General features: G+C 34.3%; 4 protein-coding genes across 4 annotated transcripts; 1 reads left to right on the forward strand and 3 right to left on the reverse strand.

The window, feature by feature from the left end:
* Positions 1-1,101: 1,101 nt before the first annotated feature.
* Positions 1,102-4,444, reverse strand: LOC142556278 (purple acid phosphatase 23). Its single transcript, XM_075667690.1, has 8 exons — positions 4,033-4,444; positions 3,368-3,559; positions 2,896-3,232; positions 2,422-2,639; positions 2,142-2,332; positions 1,726-2,007; positions 1,510-1,632; positions 1,102-1,335 (listed from the first exon to the last, which is right to left on the reverse strand). Exons 1-8 carry the CDS (start codon positions 4,292-4,294, stop codon positions 1,225-1,227), a joined length of 1,716 nt encoding a protein of 571 aa, XP_075523805.1. The 5' UTR covers positions 4,295-4,444; the 3' UTR covers positions 1,102-1,224.
* A 1,298-nt stretch (positions 4,445-5,742) lies between these two features.
* LOC142556279 (inosine triphosphate pyrophosphatase) lies at positions 5,743-8,890 on the reverse strand. The gene is made up of 8 exons (XM_075667692.1): positions 8,711-8,890; positions 8,547-8,611; positions 8,352-8,415; positions 8,096-8,105; positions 6,575-6,606; positions 6,354-6,466; positions 6,171-6,247; positions 5,743-6,096 (listed from the first exon to the last, which is right to left on the reverse strand). Exons 1-8 carry the CDS (start codon positions 8,844-8,846, stop codon positions 5,976-5,978), a joined length of 618 nt encoding a protein of 205 aa, XP_075523807.1. The 5' UTR covers positions 8,847-8,890; the 3' UTR covers positions 5,743-5,975.
* On the forward strand, positions 8,750-14,091 carry LOC142556277 (uncharacterized). Its single transcript, XM_075667689.1, has 7 exons — positions 8,750-8,877; positions 9,917-10,009; positions 10,323-10,457; positions 10,572-10,661; positions 10,741-10,890; positions 11,215-12,806; positions 12,916-14,091. The coding sequence occupies exons 3-7, from the start codon at positions 10,377-10,379 to the stop codon at positions 13,814-13,816; spliced, it is 2,814 nt and encodes a 937-aa protein (XP_075523804.1). The 5' UTR covers positions 8,750-8,877; positions 9,917-10,009; positions 10,323-10,376; the 3' UTR covers positions 13,817-14,091.
* A 3,853-nt stretch (positions 14,092-17,944) lies between these two features.
* On the reverse strand, positions 17,945-19,756 carry LOC142556777 (GATA transcription factor 1-like). Its single transcript, XM_075668264.1, has 2 exons — positions 19,472-19,756; positions 17,945-18,614 (listed from the first exon to the last, which is right to left on the reverse strand). Exons 1-2 carry the CDS (start codon positions 19,619-19,621, stop codon positions 18,084-18,086), a joined length of 681 nt encoding a protein of 226 aa, XP_075524379.1. The 5' UTR covers positions 19,622-19,756; the 3' UTR covers positions 17,945-18,083.
* Positions 19,757-19,864: the final 108 nt, after the last annotated feature.

The following is a 19,864-nucleotide window of genomic DNA, read 5'->3' on the forward strand; positions in this document are numbered from 1 at the left end:
ATCCATAATTTGGTTGATTTTTAGGTTATTATGCTTTATACGTGGTGTTTGAATATATATTTTTTTTAGCAATTTGTTTCAGTTAATTTTGTTCTATATATTATATTCATTATAATTTATTATATAATATAGAATTAATTTGTTGAATTTTAATTTGGGAAACAATTTTGAAACTAAGTTATATAAGTTCTTATAAATAATCTAATATGATAAGAAATTAAACCCAAATAAATAACAAAATGATTTAAATTGTTTTTTAGAAAATCAATTTTTTTTTAATTTTTATAATATAATTGATATTACGTGCAACGCACGTGCATCATGCTAGTAAATCTATAAAAGTGTGGATACTTGAAATGCTTTCCAATTGTGAAAGGACGTAATTGCCCTTCACTTTTTTACTTATTTTAATTATCAAGTAACATATGTAGTAATTTCACACTTATTCTATTAATTAATAATTAATACTAATTAACCATATTTTATGGTTATGATTTTGTATTTTTGAATTTTATGGTTATGATTTTGTAATTTTTGAATTTTCTGCATTTAAAAATTAATAGTTTGACAAAATAAATTTAAAATTTTGATTAAATATAATTTTATTTTCAATTCAATTCATTTTATTTAGTTTAAAAATAATACTGATTATTTTAATTTTTTTGTTTCTTCATTTTATTTAGTTTAAAAATAATACCGATTATTTAAATTTTTTTGTTTCTTCATTTATCAATATTAAATTTAGAACGAAAATTATTAAAATAAAAAAAATAATTGATATTAATATTAAGTAAATTTAATAGTTTGTTTATTTAAAATTAGCTCAAACATTTAAGAACATGGAGAAGAAAGTCAAAAGCACAAAATAATAACCATAAAATATGGTTAGTTAGTATTAATTATTAATTAATGGAATAAATATGAAATTACCACATATGTTACCTAATAATTAAAATAAGTAAACATGTGAAGGGTAATAATGTCCGTTCACAATGAGAAAACTTTTCTACTATCCATACTTTTATAGATATATAGATATAGATATAGATTTTATTTGCTTGCCCTCTTTTGAAGAAAATGACAAGCTGAGATTTTTTGGAAGTCGACTTCATTGTTCAACACAAGCTACAATCTATTTATTATTCGTCAATCATTTTCATGGTCCATAAATGATTGCTTTCCGCAAATAAAAATAAATAAATTGTTTTTACAAGGAAGACAGGGTCATTGAATTATATACAACAAAAAAAAATATATTAAACATAAAAAGATTATCGAATTCGAGCGACGATGAAGCAAGAAACGTGGCCATGGAGTTGGAATGACTTGGTTGCCCTGTCACATGAACCAAATAACATTATCTAGATTTATCAAAACATATCCAATCTCTCGTGGAATGAAAAAAAAATCAGAATTACGTACACACAATCACTTGGTATTTAAAACAAAAAAATAAAAGTTGGTTTTTTTTTAATGCTTTTAGGGAGGAGGAAACGGATGTGAGCTTACATTCGATGTATTAAAACATAGGTGAGGCTGTCGAACGATGTAAATTTGGTCTCCATGTTTGTCTTCTTTGTAAATATCTTGGTTTCTATGCCATGTCCATAGTGCATATGTCGAGTTCACCACCTGCATAATTCATTGACACCTTAGATAGAATGAGTAGGCTAAAAGGGACATCTTAAGCAAACCTTCTGTATATACATATTTCTCATTGATTACCTCAAGAATCCCATGCCCAAAACTACTCTCTCTGTATGCACTCCAATCAGGCTGCGTATCCCAGCAAAATTGACCCTTTGCTGGGCCAGATGAGAAGTTCATATGGCATAGACCTCCAATTTCGGGTATATTGTCCTGAGCAGACGGACATTTTCCCAGTTCATCCGCATGATCAACGTCGACTTTTTCGATATTACCACCATCTCCAATCGTTATGTACACAGGCCCACAGGAATCCAGTGAGTAGTTGTACACTCTATTCATTCGTTCATATGCATGCACCTGCAAGCACAACTATAAGTCACAATTCTGGTTCCGTTTCAAACCAAACTATTACACATCGCTCGAGAGATTTTCAAACAAATTAAATTCGGAGTGCACTTATACTTCAAACATTCAACCATTCGTGGACTTACATGACCAGAGAAGACAATATCGACTCCATTCTGGTAGAGAAGACCTTCCATTTGAAGCCTCATGCATTCAAATTCTTGATAATGTGAGGAATAGCTATTATACCATGGTGGATGCCAAGCCGCCACCAGCCATGGAGTTTTGCTTCGGTCGACTTTCTTGAGGTCGTTTTCAAGCCAAACATACTGAGAACCTTACACACCATATATAAAATATACAGTGATGTGACGACGTAACATTAATCTGACATATCTGGTTTAATGAAGGGTATTCTTAACTTACTTCTTTGGTTATAGTCTACATAGGCTCCCAACATGATAAAATGTATGCCAGAGGCATCAAATGAGTAGTAAAAGTTGGTGCCAGAACCAGACTCGTTTGAAGGAACAGAGAATCTAGTCAAATATGCTTGGAATGTAATGTTGGAGATTTGAGGCTCTATTTCATGATTTCCTTCTATAACCATCATTGGAATTCTTGATGTCATGGGTTGCATGAACCTGCACTTTGACCAACAGTTTGAATCACGTGAGCTGAATCAATTCAACAATTGGACACGAGAAGATTATGAAATCTGAAGAATTCATACAAAAATTTGGAATTTTGTTTTATTTAAGTGGATGGGGGACACTCTTATAGTGTCCATCCATGGTAAACTGCAATTCAGTAGTGATACTAGTTTATAAAAATAAAAAAGGAAGAAAGAAACTAAGAAGTTTCAAGATAAGGGAGGAGTGCACTAAAAAAAGTGATAACCTTCCCCATGCATCCCAACGAGGTTGATATGTTTCTCTAATAGGTGCATTGGGGAATGCACAGGAGTAGCAAGAAGTACCATTTCCTCCAGTTGTAAGATACTGATTTGCGTAAGTTAGGTCGCCAACCATCAAAATAATCGTAGGATCGTTGGTGATGAGATGATCAATGGTGGTCGTAGAATTCATCGTAAGGCCTAAATCTCCTACTACAGCTATTCGAGGAGGATACTTGCCAGAGCCGGGCAATGGTAATGTTTCAAACACGAACTCCTCACTCATAGCTCCTAAAGAACTATCCCCACACTTGTAATGGTATTGCGTTTCAGGTTCAAGACCTACGACGAATTTTCAAAGTTCGACAACATCAGGGTAGATTCATGATATTCATTCAGGATCAAGCAAGCTTTTGTAGATTTATAAATATTTCCTGCAGTCATGCCTCATAGCACAATTCAAGAATCAAAATTTACCCTCAATTTTTACATGATGTATAATCCCAGAGGTGTAATTCCATAGCCCTTGAAATGGATATAGTTGACTATAAACCACTGAAACTCCACTAGCCTTCCGGATATCGTTGCTATTTTTTTTCCAATACTGCACCTCACTAGCCACACCTGATGGATTAATTGGGGTAACATTCACTCCAATCTGAGCATCCCCTTTTTCAATCAACATGCACAAGAACAAATCAATAAACTCATCAAAAATCAACCATACAAAATAACTAAAAGACAATTGTCACGCCCCTCAACTGCTTCAAATCATTCCTCGTTTTTTTTTTATCAATGTTACTCAACAGATAAGTCCATTATATCATACTTTATAAACACTTTATACAAATTTCCTCAAACCGACTTGGTCAAAGCCTTAACACAGCCCTCTGATATGTAAGTGCTTCAAGTTTATCTTATAAATACACCTAAAAATTTTGTGTCGTCCCGCACATCATCTTTGGATTCCTTAATACTCAATTTTCGAAAATTTACACACATGATCGCTATAAAAGGTGTAGAAATCAAAAGACGTGTATTTAAAAGGTTAGCTTTTGATATGAGACTTCATTTAACAAACTGCTAAAACTCCATCATCCCACGTACAGAAGGGATTAAACAAAAAAACCAAGAAATTATACCGGTGACCCAAGAAATCCACATTGAAGTTGGAGTCGACAAAGCGATAGCAATCTGCTCTGGAAAATTTGATGTCACGTTTCTCTTGAGCCTTGGATGATCCATCGGCAAGTCATCACTGCCACGGCGTAGCGATGGGTCAAAACTCCGAGTTGTGGGCTGAAAAGGGCCTTCTATTGTTGTGGGTATACGCTGTGACGATGTAGTAATCACCATTTCTGCAATAATCACAACTGAAATTGAAAACATTTTACAGAATTCCATTGGAATGATTATATTTTTTCATATCCGGTAGAGGATTTAAAGCGATGAAGTACAAACAACGGAATATTCGTAGGAGATGCCGTGAATTCCTAGTGCGATTGTGGCATCAATTTTAGTCAGAATGACACAAGGCCATGATACTTTGTTGCATCTTTCTTCTTTTGTTTTAGATACAATTTTTTTCTCCTTCTTGGTCACTTTGTACAAAGCACATAATTTGTTAAATCAATTTATGCAGGACATGCATGCACGTTGGCAGCCATTTTTTTTTTAAAAAAATTATACATTAATTTTTTGACAGTATCCGAAAAAAAAATTTTGACATAAATTTCGGATACCCGACTATATGCGAAAATTTTGGGTACCCGAACCATCGGGTAGCACCAATTACAGATCGGGTTCGGGTAATCAATGTGCTACCCGAAAATTTCGGGTACCCGATCCGAACTACTCGAACCTGTGAAACCCGACCGGACGCCCACCCCAGTCCGGAAGATTCAATTTAGAAAAATTAAATAATTTCAGTGTGAGCACACATTGTTATTTGTAGCCCCTGAAGGCCTGAACTCTTCACTTTTGTTTTTTTGTTTTTGTTTTGAATGGCTTTTGGATCAAAAAGCCCAGTATGACTGCCTTACTTGGATCCAGTTCGGTATGGCAGTCTGGGTGCGCTTTCTTTTAACTTTTTAAAACCCCAAATCGGAGGCCCAAATCGGCAGAAGTTTTATTTGGGCTTTACTAAAAAAATAGGCCCATTTAACGATTTATTTGGACAATACTAACGTATTGGGCCTTATATTTAAACACATGTGACTCACATGTTTACGTTCTTTTTAAGTTAATATTTTTCTATTTCGATTGTCAATCAATTAATTAAAATTTGGATTGTTTCGGAAATTTTTTTAAAAAAACTAATGGAAGAGAAGCAAGCGGAGGAAAAGACATACAGTAGTACTAAAATCTCGACACAACAATATAATTGGTGGTTGCCTTTTGGATTTTTTCCGAAACATTGCTTGGCTATAGATTTTTAAAGTTAAAAGTCTTATGCAGTAAAACTATATTGCGAAATGATTAGTACAAAAATGCAAAATAAAAGAACTATATATATATTTTTTGGAAAGTTAGAGAAAAAATATATGATTAAATAATAATAGTTGAGATAATAATTTGATTTAAATTTTTGAAAAAAGATTTGAGAAAAATATAGATAAAATTATGGTTTTTTGAATTAAGTGGGAAATAAGGGATAAACAAACGGGGCCAAACTTTTTGCTTCCATAATATATCAAGCTTGTATCCCTTGAGTAAGTCATAAATTCATGGCTTCAAAAAGATGTTCGAGTAGGTGAAATAGTTGAAAGTTTGACAAATGATTATGAGTTCAATTCCTCGTATCTAACACCTTTTCGAGTGAACTTATTGTAGCGGCCAACGGTTGGCATCAAAATTTAAACTTCAAAAACATTATAGGGCTAATTTTTCTGGTAAAGACGACTGGAGTTTAGACATCAAAGATCAACTTCCAATTATTCTTCATGAGAATAATATTCTACAGATTCTTTCACTTCCAATCAACAACATATTAAGCGGAAACCAAGTCATCGGCGACTTTTGAAGACTTCAATATGAAATATAAATGTCTTTCACTTCTAAGAACTTGGTTCAGTGTCTTTCACTTCTAAGAACTTGGTTCAGTCTGAAAAATATATCCAGCTTCCGCAAAGTGTGACTTCACCAGTGCAAGCGCCCTAAAACGGTGAGAAATCTTGTTTTTCTCTTCCTTCGGCATTTCAGCATACCTATAACACACATGGGTTACTTAGATTTCGCGACAGAATACAAACAACGGCATTAAGAGGGGAAATGAATCTACGTCTGATCATATCCATCGGGTTGAAAGATTGGATCCCATCCAAAGTCATTCGGTCCTCTCTGAGGAACTATCTTTCCCTGAAATTTCATTATTGTACAACTTAGAAAAGTGGCACTAATATATAATTTAATCACAAGGACATTGAACTCTAAGTTAGACGACAGGATTATGGCAGAATAATACCCAAGTTTCCCCTGAAAAAGTAATTGGATCTGCATATGGTCCAAGAGCTAGAGAGAATACACAAAGAGCATATGCTGATTTATCATCATATGCCATCAATAAATTATTTAGACCTGTAAAGAGAATATAACATGATCGACTTCAATAAAGTTGGAGACAAGAGACAAGAGTAAAGATGAATTTAACATTGGGAGCACAAAGAAGGAATCAAACTGGAACACCTTCATGACCAGTCTTCTGCAGAAACCACTTGCTGGAAAAATTTTCGTTTCAAACTCAGTCGAGGCCATAAAAACATGTTAAAATCAGTGACAATAATAGGGTACTGACAATATATTGAAAATTAATGCAAAATTAAGAGTTTTGGAATATTCCATAAAGAAAGGAAACAAAATTAATCACTTGAATAAAACATATCATAAAGCTGAATTCCATTATGTGTCAGAAATCTGCTAAGTATCAATGAAATAACAACATCGAAGTCTAACATGAGCTGCACCTGCACTAAAGCTCAAGATCCTTGTCAAAACTCGATCATCAAAGAAGAACGGAAAACTTTGGATTTTGTTTATATTTTTTCATGAGTATGCAATAAGTGAAAAAATGATATAGAAACTTTGTGCACGGGGAATTGTGAAAAACATTTTGGAGAGTACATACAAAGAAAGAAACATAAAACAGGAAACGAGAATTAGATATAATCCAAGGGCAATCGTAAAAGTATAAATAATATACGGAATTCTTGTGATACCAAAAATGCTCCCCCGAATGCAAAAAATACATATTGTTTTATTCTGTCGCATCACTTTCCGTACTTTCAGAGGAAAATAGGGTAGTTGAAAATGGTTGGCGTACTTGAATAAGATGGCCATCATAAGTGAGTCAGTGACGGATGATTAGCATTTTTAGAAATTTTCAAATGAAAATTTTCAACAAAGTCTCTTAATTTCTTAGCTTCCAATGTTCAACTTCTTCTGATTCTTGAGGTTTCATCTATAAAAGATCCAAGACTGGGGACTTTTCTTGTGATCTAATAATATTATCAGCAACTGATCCCTTCAGCATAAAGTATGGGTGGTCATATCCAAGTCAGAATGTCTCTTCACAATAAATAATCAAATTTATATTTTATAGATAATTGAACTCTCACAAGGGATAGCCTCTGCATTACAAGCAGAAGTATTGATAAGAACATGAAGAGCATAACCAAGCATATCTAAGCTAGCAAATAAGCTCAAACCCGTAAAGGCTCAGGAGGAAAACTGTGTGAGGTAGAGTTTTAATTTCATTCAAGTCTGAGTTGAGTTTGAGCCTGAATTTAAATAATTTTAGTTAGCTTCTTGATGAGAATGACAATCCATTAGAAAAAAGAGTGGCAACTGTGATACAGCTATTTGTCCGTGAAAGAGTCACACTCTTATTCATTGCAGAGAGGGTGAGAAATTTGATTCTATTTCCAACCAAACATTTTTTCAAGGAAACTTCACTTTGTCATTTTCACATAAATAAACTCAGCACAATTATAAAATTATACCCAGCTCTAAGAAAAGCAAGGAACAGCAGACAAAAATAAACATCTTCCATATACAAATTTCCACATTAACTTACAGCACTAGCATTGTTTCTGTATACGCGAAGCATGATCAAAGTGCTATGTTCAGATATCAAAATTCAGTAAAGCTTTTGTAGTTTTAGGAGAGGACCACCTTCCGAAAAGAAAAGTATGAACTAGACAAACTTACATGTATGGCCCTGCAAAATTGTTAAAAGATTCCATCAATTATACACAGACAAAAAAAAAAAAGAATCAATAACTCAAAAAATCAATATTGGTGATTGAATCATCCAAGGAGAGGGATTTGTAGTATTGTATTTGATAAAAGGGCTAGTCAAACTTATCGTAACCATTTCTATTTCTGATCATAAACTCCTTGACACCAAACATTATCCAAATCATTTTCCGCCATAAATCAAATCTCTATCATACATTTAAATTACCTGGTAATCCCTTGAGCGCATTGAAACAAAGACACGTGTCCTCCACCAGCACAGGTCCATTTACCTTCGATTTTTTTTTGAAAAAAAAAAAATTACATTATCAAACGCATCACACACACAGACACACATATAAGTATGTTTCCTCACAAACATTTTCACAAACAGCTCGCATGCACATCAATATGAAATGGTCACCTCTTTAGCGGCTAATCGAGCCTTCTCTTTTGAAATCTCTTCAGGTTCACCTTGCAATTCTGGCACTGTCCAAAACAACCCAAAAAAAAAAATATACAAGCAGCAGAAAATCAACACAAAACACACATTCGAGTAAAGATGTTGCTGTGGATTAATTAACAGACATTCGAGTCTGAGGGAACGAAACGGAATAGAGTTGCCGAGGATTTCACGGACTTCTTCAAGCTTTTTCAAGTTTCCCGTCACAAAAGTCACCGGCTGTGACAGCACAACGGCCCTCCCAGCACCCGCCGCCGCCATTTTCCCAAGAATATTGCACTTGGAAGTAATAGTACGTCTGGATTGCGACCTTAAAATCAATAATAATTACAATTAGTTTTAATTAAATAGCATGAATCATAAATATTAAGCAATCGTTCTTTTTTTAATTTGGAAAAGAAAGCGAAAAAGATATTATCTAGACGTAATTTATTTCATCATTTTATTCTGAAAAAAATATTAGAAAAAAATACGAGACGACATTAAATTTTTTTTTATGTAATTCAAAATCGAACTTTGGTTATGTATTAATCATATTATTTTACTTGTTATAAAACGACCAAAATTGGCATGGCGGGAAATAGAAATTGCCACTACATATAGACAGATTAATTAACCGCAAATGTTGGGCGAAAATGAAGAGTTCGTGTTCAGGTGGAGATTTGCTGAAGCTACTCGAAACCATTAAAACTTCTGGGGCAAGCTTTTTTACTACCTCTCGTCTGAATTGAATTGCAATTTTTAATATTTTGATTTCTCCTTCTGCTGTTTTTTCAAGGATTTATTGTTATTTTCTGTTAACTTTGGAGGTTTAGCTTCATACTATAGGGATTTATCGGTTATTTTGCTAATCGATCGATAGATGTGTACATTTCGAACCTAGATTGGTTCTACTCTTCCAGCTTTACGAATGTGGAAACTGAGGTGAGGCATTGTTAAAGAGTATAAGCAGCGGATTCAATCCTAATTACTCGCAATTAATAACTGAATCCATCTTCAATATGCATTTCATGTTCAATTCCGTTATTTGAAGCTAGCAGCCACAGAAAGAAGATGGAACATAGAGAATTTAGAAAACTGATTCATTTACTGACTAATGAATCAGAAATACAATTTTGTATTCATCTACAAGTTCTAACTGTTTTTAAATGGGCATGTGTTTTTGAGCCTATTATGTAACAGACACCTGCTTTATTACCATTGTTTTAGAAAGATTATTTCATTGGAACTGTTGGATCGCACACCGAAAAGATCTTCGATTAATTTAAGTTTGTTCTCCACTTTCTGCCGTTTTTTATTGGATTATCACATGTGGAATTTCAATTTTTCAGATTGTTGAGAATCGAGTTCAACTGCTCAAGGAATTGGAAGAAGTAGATTTAAGCGAGAATACAACAGTGAATTCTGTTGTTGAGTATTTAATAGTATCCTAAACTGACAACATTATGTTATTCTGCACCATCATCTTGTAAACAAAAATTGTTTTGATGTCATGATGGGTGTGGTTATATATAGTTTTGTTTAGTACCATGGATTCTCAAAATCATTGTGAGTTTTTTTTGTTTTTGTTTTCCAGTGGATTTCAGAATGTGAGTGTGCTGTTTTTCCTTCTTAAAAAAGATATTTCTAGTGACTTGACACTATCCTTTTTCCCTATTAAAATCTTTAACATGTCAGGTTATGTTCCTGAAGCACGAAAGCATCCTCTGCTCTCACTTTTTTACCTTAACAATTTAGCTATTTTGGGAAGACCTCACTTGTTTGGACGTATCTCAGTGCACATTGAACAAAATGGTTTTACACGTGGCGGCTAAATGCTTAGAGCTGGATATATCAGGATGCCTAGAACAATTTCTTGTCCTAGGGATAAAAGTAAGTTTTTTGTCTCCCATTGCTAATATTTGGACTGGCAGATATTTTTCATTGCATACAACTTATTTCTATTGATCTTAACTCATTAATGACATGCAATTAAACCATTCTTAGGCCAACATGTGGTGCAGCAAGCATTTGAAAATGACACTAATGTCGACTGAGGATTCCCCAGCAGAAAACCACCATAATTTCTTTTTTCAGGTGTAATTTCTAGTATGTTCTGCACAACTGTCAAGTTGCCAATCATGTGTTTCAATTACATCTGTCAACTCTTCTTCAGTTGCTTCTGGATTTGCTCAGCTACTCTACTGGATGTTATTCGGCTTTGGCTAGATATCATGTTTCCATGAGTAAGGACCGGACAGTCAGCATCGAGAACTTCATTTCAGAACAGTTATCTCTGACCAAGGATTTGGCGTCTGAAATAAAGGTTATGTTCACGTGCAATGTTCAGTCATTAGATTTCAGGCGCTCGTATATGAGACTTATCTAGCATCAATGGAGCTTCACGATCATTTATTTTTTTCACTCATTTTCCATTTTTAATATATGTACTTTATTCATCCTTTTAGTTTATTCGACATTTTCCTTAAGTTGTTGGTTCTTCCAGACAACTTACTTCCTGTTAATGCGTATGTTGCTATCTTTTTCAGTTTTTCTTTGAGTCTGATATAGGCTGGTCACTCAGTTGACGTGAAGAATTTTCTGAATCTTAATGCTCATTAGATATTTCTGTCCCATTATTCATGTTCAGAGAATTCACACTCTAGGGTCAGAATTCCTGAAGGCAACACTGGTGGCCATTGATGGGGTGACTCGATTATGCAGGGTATACTGCGATGGTGTAAACTGGGATATCTTCCTTGCACAAACAAAGGATGATAATGTAAGAGATTGCAAAGAGGCTGAAAAAGGAGATCATATAATCCAAATAACAAATTGCACAATTGAAAAACTATGTGAACTTGGCGTTGTTGCAGCTAATGATGGTGGCAGTCTAGTGAGCCTGCTAAATATGTCGTGGAAAGGGGTAGTTACACTCCTTCAGTTTGGCAAGGGTGCTTTAGCAGTCAAGGTGAATGTAACAAGTGTCATCATGACCTTAATTCAACTGGCTAGAGAGTCGTTAAGATGTGCTGCTCGGACTTTGTCATTTTTGGAGGAGGACAAAGACTCCGAAGCTGAAGCCAAAAGGATCTTCCGTCTGGCCAAGTTTTACTTAATCAATGCTGTAAGAATTAGCTCACACTATCCAATGCAAGCCCTTCCTGCTTACAAAGAGATCGCACTTTGTGTTGTCGTGATATTAACCATCAGAATCTCACTCAGCCAGGTGCAACATTTAAAATCTGCAAGTGAAATATTATCAGAAATTGTGGAGCCAACATCATTTCACTTGATCAGCTCTCTACTGAATTCAACTCAACTGAAACAAGAAGACAAGTTCGAAATTTTGGACTGGCTGTTTAGTTGTGGCAGTAATGTGAGTTTGGTGGATGAAGTTGTAAGCAGTGATAACGGTCACATTTCAGTAGATGAAATATTTTCAGTGAGTTCTGATGCTATGAACAAGGACAAAATGCTTTCTCTTGGTCGGGTGTCCTTATTTCTTAATCTATTGAAAGCTGATCTAAAAGAAGATGTCCGGCTTGGTCTCTCCAGAAAGCTAGGATGGCTTTTGGATATACTCGTAGATGAAGATGTTTATTCTTTAATTCTTGTTATCCGAATTCCCGTTGTTTGTGGTTCTAGTGAAAAGCATGAACTGACTTACCGGCCTATGTTTTGTGCTGTCGTTCATGACTTGAAGACTTTCCTGATCACGGCGATCGATTCTAGTGTGACATGGAATGAAGTAGAATCATTCCTGACAGAAAATCTTTTCCACCCTCACTTTTTATGTTGGGAAATTGTTGCCGAACTTTGGTGTTTTGTCTTACGTCATGTGGGGTCTGATATGATGAGTGACACTGTTGACAAGCTTTGCTCATTATTATGGATGACGTCTCGAGAATCAGTACTATTTTCTGAAAGCGCTCTTCGAAAAACTGCAAGATTAATCTGTGTTCTTGTAACTGATGGGCCGCAACTGATGGTTGATCGAGTTTATAGTTCAATATTTGAGAGCAACCGAACTCAGTATTCATCTAGTGTGCATACAGCACTACTCAAGGAAGGGTTCCCCTTAAATTCCCTTTCAGAAAAGAATAGAAGTACAGCCAAACAAAGAATTGTAACTCAGTATTTTGACCTCTTGGAGAGCTTTGAAGGCAAGTCTCCAGGACAGTGTGATTTTGGAGTTTATGGCGGTCCTGTTTTTGCTCTGTGTGCTGCGTTACAGTTTCTGTAAGTATATAGACCACTATGATTATCATTTTATTAAATTCTAAAAGATTTGCTTGGCAAAGGATTGAATAAAGTTTGATGTTATTAAAGCCTTTCTATGCATCTTTAGACAGGTCAGCCTATCTGATACTGAAATGAAGACTTTGAAATTCCTTGTCACTATTATTCGCAAGTACAAAACTTCCACAGATGATACAAGCAGAGAGAATTATGTCCGGCTCATTGGCGAATTGCTAGGGATCATTTCAAGCATGAAACATCTATACTCGTTTGAAGAAATGGACGGGGTCATTTCAGAGCTTCAGAATCTCTTTATCTCAAAGCCAGCACTATCAGATAGACAACTTTTTCTATGCAAACCAAATCTAGCTTGTTTCATGGCCGGTCTTGGCCATATGGAATTGGCAGATAGTGAAGATTGCTCCAGAAGTTTAGCCACTTGGGAGCTTTTCCACGTGATATTGAGGGAACGTCACTGGGCATTTGTTCATCTTGCAATCAAGGCATTTGGGTATTTTGCAGCTTGTACTTCTTGCAATCAATTATGGAGATTTGTGCCTCAAGATGCTGCCTTGGCCTTTGATGTGGAGTCTGGGAATGAAGCAGACGAGGAAAGGTTCATGTCCAAGTTAAAAGAATTCCTGGAGAAGGAAATGGCATGTCAGATGATACATCCAAGTCCTCATCGTTTAGCTATGTTTGTCAAAGAAGGTCGAATGCTGAAACAGATTGTACAAAAAAATTTGCAGAAACTTGATTCAGCCGTTATTTCATGTGATATGATGGAAATTTATAAAGAGAGACAACCCCATAAGAAGAGAAAATTTCCTGATGGTATTTGCAGAGGAGTAGAATTGCTGCAGACTGGTTTAAAGATTATGATTGACGGTATTTCTCAATGGAAACGGGATGGAGACGAACCGAGTGAAGCTCGTGAGTTGTTTTTGCAACATTTTTCTCGACTTGAAGATGTGATTGCACATTTGCTCAGCATATCTGGCAGTGAATGAGTGAGTTAATGTACGTCCATACTAAACAACAATGGGTTTGAAGATGTGGAAGCTTCGACTCTCAAGCAAGGTACCTAGAAATGGCATACTTGCATGTGATTTGTGAATCAAGGCAAAGGTTCAAAGACTTGTTGTGGAGCCGCGTCCTGAATCCATTTTTGAGAAATTGTGCGCCTATAATATTGGTCTTTTGGGTTGTTATTTCAACAATGAGTAAATCTAACAATTTCTTATACTAAAACTATTATTCCATCTTCATCAGTTTTGTTATTTAACGAAGATATGATGTACAAGAAGTATGATCTGATTTAGCATAGATTAAATTTATACTATCGACAGATTGAACCATGCAGCCACAGGCTTGTTAGCCTAAGTGGTACCGAACTCCCGTCGATGGGAGAGGTTTGGGTTCAAGACCTTGTGAAAACCTCCCACCCCAAATATAAAAAAAAAAAAATTTAAAAATTGAAATATGTAGTCGATGATTTGTATTTCATCAAATTCTTAAATTTGGAATAGATTATTAATAAGAGTGTTCAGAATTCCAAAGCTCCGTCCTTATGACATGCTCTGGAAAGAAGGATTCGGTCAATATCTGATTGAGATGATCAATTACCTCCATGTACTTACTTACCAATCATGCTAGAAAATTGACATAATTTATGTTTAATATTCATGAGTGAATTATACTTCATTTCTTCCGACTAATTTTGGACTCGGCTGATCTCAATAGTATGAAGTACTTTATTTGCACTCTTTATGTAGTTCATTGCGTATCTTATAGATTACAATTAATATATTAAATTTAATTTATACTGTAGCTATAAGCGTAAAAAGTAAAATTAAGGTCTCAAGATAATCTTATCATGTAATTTATTTGAGGCAAAAACTTGTGTGAGACGATCTCACGGGTCGTATTTTGTGAGACATATCTTTTATTTGGGTCATCCATGAAAAAATATTACTTTTTATACTAAGATTATTACTTTTTATTGTGAATATCGGTAAGATTGACTCGTCTCACATATAAATATTCATGAGATCGTCTCACAAGAGACATACTCATTATTTAAATATTTGTTTTCCTCAGCATTCGATATTGATATATTTTATAATCAACGTATACCGATTGATAAAACAAATTTTTTTTGTAAAAGATGTCAAGATTTATTTTCAAATTCATTTAAATTTGGGCATCACTTTTTAAACACCAAGAATCCAAGCAAGAGATGTCCATTATTATCCATAAATAACTCCCCTCTTAACTATCAATTTCTCTTTTTCATTTATTCGATGATATTTCGATCACATAATTAAATTCCTATTTATACTTCTTACATCGTGTTCCCTAGTCAAAATTTCCACTTAAGCTCAAACCGATCACATAAATTCCTATTTATACGTCTTTTCCTCTAAAATAAAGGATCTCAATTTTATTTCCATGTCCACAAAAAAATGAAAAAAAAAAACTTGAAAATCCTAATTAAATTATGATAACCCACAATCTTCTACTACTCGTTATCCTTTTTCTTACATTCATGCAAAACATTAACCTCACTCAAAGAAATCACATCCTACTTGAGGACCAAAACCTATGATGTTCGTATAATCAATGGCTTCACTAGTAACTCTTCAATGCCGTTAGTCGTGTGGTGTGCGTCTCAAGAAGGGGATGACTTGGGGGGCCGAGCACTCCAAGAACGCGAAGACTTCGGTTGGAGCATCGACGCGGGATTATTTTCACGACCGTCTCGATTCGTTTGCACCGTAAAATGGGGTTGGAGAAGAAAGAAATTCGAGGCATTTTGGCTAAGCCGAGACAAATATAGATGTGGTGTTCGTAGAAGATGTTTTGGCTTGTGAAAGAAGATGGGATTTATTTTGTGAAGAACAATGTCGATAATGGAGGGAACTGGACAAGAGATTTCTCATGGATGTGAGCCGGAATTTTACAAATAAATAAAAAAAAAAAGCAAAAATTTTGCCATCTCAAATATTGTTTAATTGACATTAATAATTTAATTACATGCACTCAAATTCGAGCGAAAGATTACCACAACCCGACCATTATAGATGCTTACAAATGTCATATATATTTTTAAATTTTTTATTAAAAGTTTCACTTAAATTGCGTTTATTTTTTCCAGGGAAAAAATAATAAAAAGGGAAGCACCACACCACCCATGATTTCGTTCAACTTGTCGTATCCTACTTTTATTGCCACTTGCGAACATGATACTATTTGGGATAACTTAGTTATCAGTTGTTTGGGCCGTATAGGTATCTCATGTTTTGTTCCTTTCGACACCGAATGACAAGACTGGCACACACTCTCATGCGCTACATATGAAAAAGTATTAATTCCATTTCCGAAACATCTTGATTTGTAAAATATTAAATCAATTTAATCATATTTGTCGCATATGACAAATTTCATATATACATAATACCTCTTTCGTAAGATGTGAGATAGTTCGATTATGCTTGTATTCAAAATGAAAAGTAATTTTTTATTATAAAATAATATTTTTGATGGATCGAGTCGAATATAACACTCCTATCACAAAATTGACACGTAAGACAGTCTCGTAGGAGTTTTCGTGTATATATATATATCACAAAAATTTATACGAAATTGTCTCACAAAATAATTTTGTAAGACAGATCTCCTGCTCGATCTGACTCATAAAAAATATTATCATTCACTCCAAGTATAGATCGAATCGACTCGTTTAATAGATATAAATACATGAGACCGTCTCATATAATACTTACCCTATATTGACAGATAGTACCCGAACTTTTGATCAAATTCATATTTGACCTAATATGACAAATGAAGACCTAATATTGAACAATAAGAAAAATATGATTGATGATATATTAGCTTGACGGTATAATCTTATAGTTACATCCGATTATTTTTATTTATTATCATAAATGAGATCCATAGAAAAAACATAAATGATTAAAAATGAGAAACACACACACACACACACACATATAAATATAAAATCGGGCTCTAATAATGGTGTATGTATCCTCCCGAATTTGGCCAATGCTAGTTGCTTCTTTTAATTTGTAAATAATTATTAGAGAAAAGTTCATTAATTTGTAAGACTCACGTCTATTTAGAGGGAAATTTCATGTGATTCCAAACATTAAATAGTTGAAACACATTTTACCAAATTGACAGCCATGTGACCAAAAAAAAATGCGACGCACATTCTCGACATTGGGGCTAGATTTACTGCTAGCCTTTTCCATTATTAATTTACCTCTAACTTACTACTGTATTAGAGTTGACATTTTTGCTTATTAGTGAAAATCAAGTCATTAATTTTCTATTCAACAAAATTTCATGTTTGCATCATGGGATAATGCATCATTCAATAGTGACTAAAATTAATGCAAAAGTGACAAAGCCATTAAAACCCCATGACATTAGAATTAAATGAAGAAATCACCTTAAATTAACATTAACCAAGAGAAGAAATCACAATTTCATTTGGACTATAATACGCAATATTCCGTGCGAAGTACAATATCATCACAATTATTCTCATGGCCTTACCTTTTGTATTTAGTCCAATATTTCTTATGTTCGTGTTTGTCTCTTCTCAGGGGCAACAAATTTTCAGGAAAAATGAAGCACAATTCGGCGAAAATAAACGTCTTTTCCCACACAAAACCCGTGTTCGCGTGTACGATATATAAATCATAAATAATCATAAATTAACTAAAATAGATTTTTATCATAGTTTTTAAAAATTAAATGTATATTAAATATTTTTGTCATCTTATATATATGAGTATTTTTTTGTTTATAAAAAATTATACCGTGAACAAAAGTAGTTGTTATAGATATCTCATGTATCATAAAATATTAGTACATTGATTGATGTATGTGTTGCGTGTTTGTATAATATTTTTTTTTATAATTAATTGGATTTATATTTAAATTATCTAAGCATACACATCGTATTTGAATGGAGCGTAAGCTACTAAAATACAATTTTTAATTGCAATTATGAACAATTTTAAAATCTACTACAAAATTAATATCTAATTTTCAAATCAAATAAAATCCTTTTACTTAATTAAGCGGATTGAATGTATGACAAAAGAGAAGCTAAAATTAAATCACCTTGACAACTAACCATCAAGTCCAGTTACACATAAACCCTAACACATGTTTAATTTAAAATAAACAAATCATAAAACCCTATACTAAAAAAAATGTAACTAAAACTACCCAAAATCTCCATCAATCCCCCCGCTTCTTCATCCTCATCTCCAGCACCTTCTTATGAGAATTCGAATGCACAAGACTCGAAAATGTAGGGCTACAAGCAGGTCGATACTCGGGGTGCAATCGACCCGACTTGTACCGAACGCCACAGGCATTGCACAATGTCTTTGCTCCCATAGGACCTGCCCGCCACTGTGGTGTCTTGTCGACTAAGCAATGTTGGCACCTCCTTCCCAAAAGCCCCGACTCCTGACTGACCGGGGCTTTTGAGTGGTTCGACCACAGGCAATGCTGGCTTGGCAGAACACCATAGCCCGCCGTTCGTCTACGTCTTTTGTTGCTCCGGATGCCCTTTGGATGGTTAATGGGCACGTTGAGATTGTTATAGCCGTCACCATTGGTTTTGATGGTGTCGAGCACGGATATAGGGCTTAAGTGGTTTGGCATTGGCATGAAGTCTGAGTCGTCGGATAACACCCCGTAGCAACTCTCCAACGTCGGGAAGGCGTCTTTGTCCATCAACCATTCCAAATCCTCCACAGGATCCTGAAAAACATATAAGCCATAAGTTGATGAAAGAGAACTTCTTGGTACTTCATTTTTCAGAACATGAACATGCGTCGCGTTATTATTATTATTTTTTATCACGTACAATTTTATATTTAAACTTATGTTTTTTAAAAAAATATTTTAGTAATAAATTTTGATGCCTTCTGAGTAAAACAATGCTATTTCCAAAAAAGAACAAAATAATAAAAATTTGGGCAGCACCTAAATTTATCAATTTTCAAAGAGTATATCAAAACAAATCAAAGCAAATTCGATATCGAACATAAAAAAATTCTTATATAAAATTTCCCACAAAACTATTTATTAATATTTGGAATTATTTTTATTTTTCAGTTGAGAGCTATTTTTTGTGGTGAAGAAGACTGATTTGACTAGATGTGGCATATGGGATTTTAAAAAGAAGAAAATAAATTTATTTATTTATCGTTTGAATATTATATCAATTGAACAGCTAATTTATGTGGTGACGCACGATGTACCAATAATAATAGAGAATTGTGTTGACTTGTCCAACTAATTGCCATTCCCAATAATACCCCGCCAAAATAAAATTATATCCCAAAGACTCGAATCCCTGTCTAGGTTTACCAAGGTCAGATTCGTCAACCTAATTACAGGAACATGCGCCGGCAACTCCGACTCCAATCATTCGTCCGGTTCACAACAAAACCACTGCAGGGAAGTTATCGGAATCGGAGTAATTCCTCCGGTTTCATGCCTCAAGTACAAGCACGCGGGTTGTGGAAAAAAGTTTCCAGTTTTATTTTCAACTCTAAGCGAGAGAAACCCTAGCTAGTTCCCGTACATAACATTAATATATGTGAGGAACTTACGGGAAATGAATCGTTCTGAGTTGCAGGCCCAAACGCCGTCGACGAAGAATCAGAAACGCCATAGTTGAAGGTAGAGCTGCTGTCAGTAAAATTAAAAAGAAAGTTGTCGTCAATCATTAAAGCCTCTTCGAATCCGTTCAAAAGCTCCATTTCCTCAGGATTTCTCTCTTTTTGGTGTGTTTCTCTATATAATAATAAACCAATGGATAAAAATAATAATAAATGTTAAATATATTTATATTTCCAGTAGTTTCCTACGCATTTATTATTGCTGATTTGATTCCTGTGCGGCTGATTTATTATGCAAACAACCATTCCATGTATACATAATTTATTAATAGTCGAAAGAATTAAAAATAATAATATAATTATGGCTGATTTTTTATTTAAAAA

This window comes from Primulina tabacum, chromosome 9, assembly GCF_025594145.1.
Source record: "Primulina tabacum isolate GXHZ01 chromosome 9, ASM2559414v2, whole genome shotgun sequence".
Taxonomy (NCBI): domain Eukaryota; kingdom Viridiplantae; phylum Streptophyta; class Magnoliopsida; order Lamiales; family Gesneriaceae; genus Primulina; species Primulina tabacum.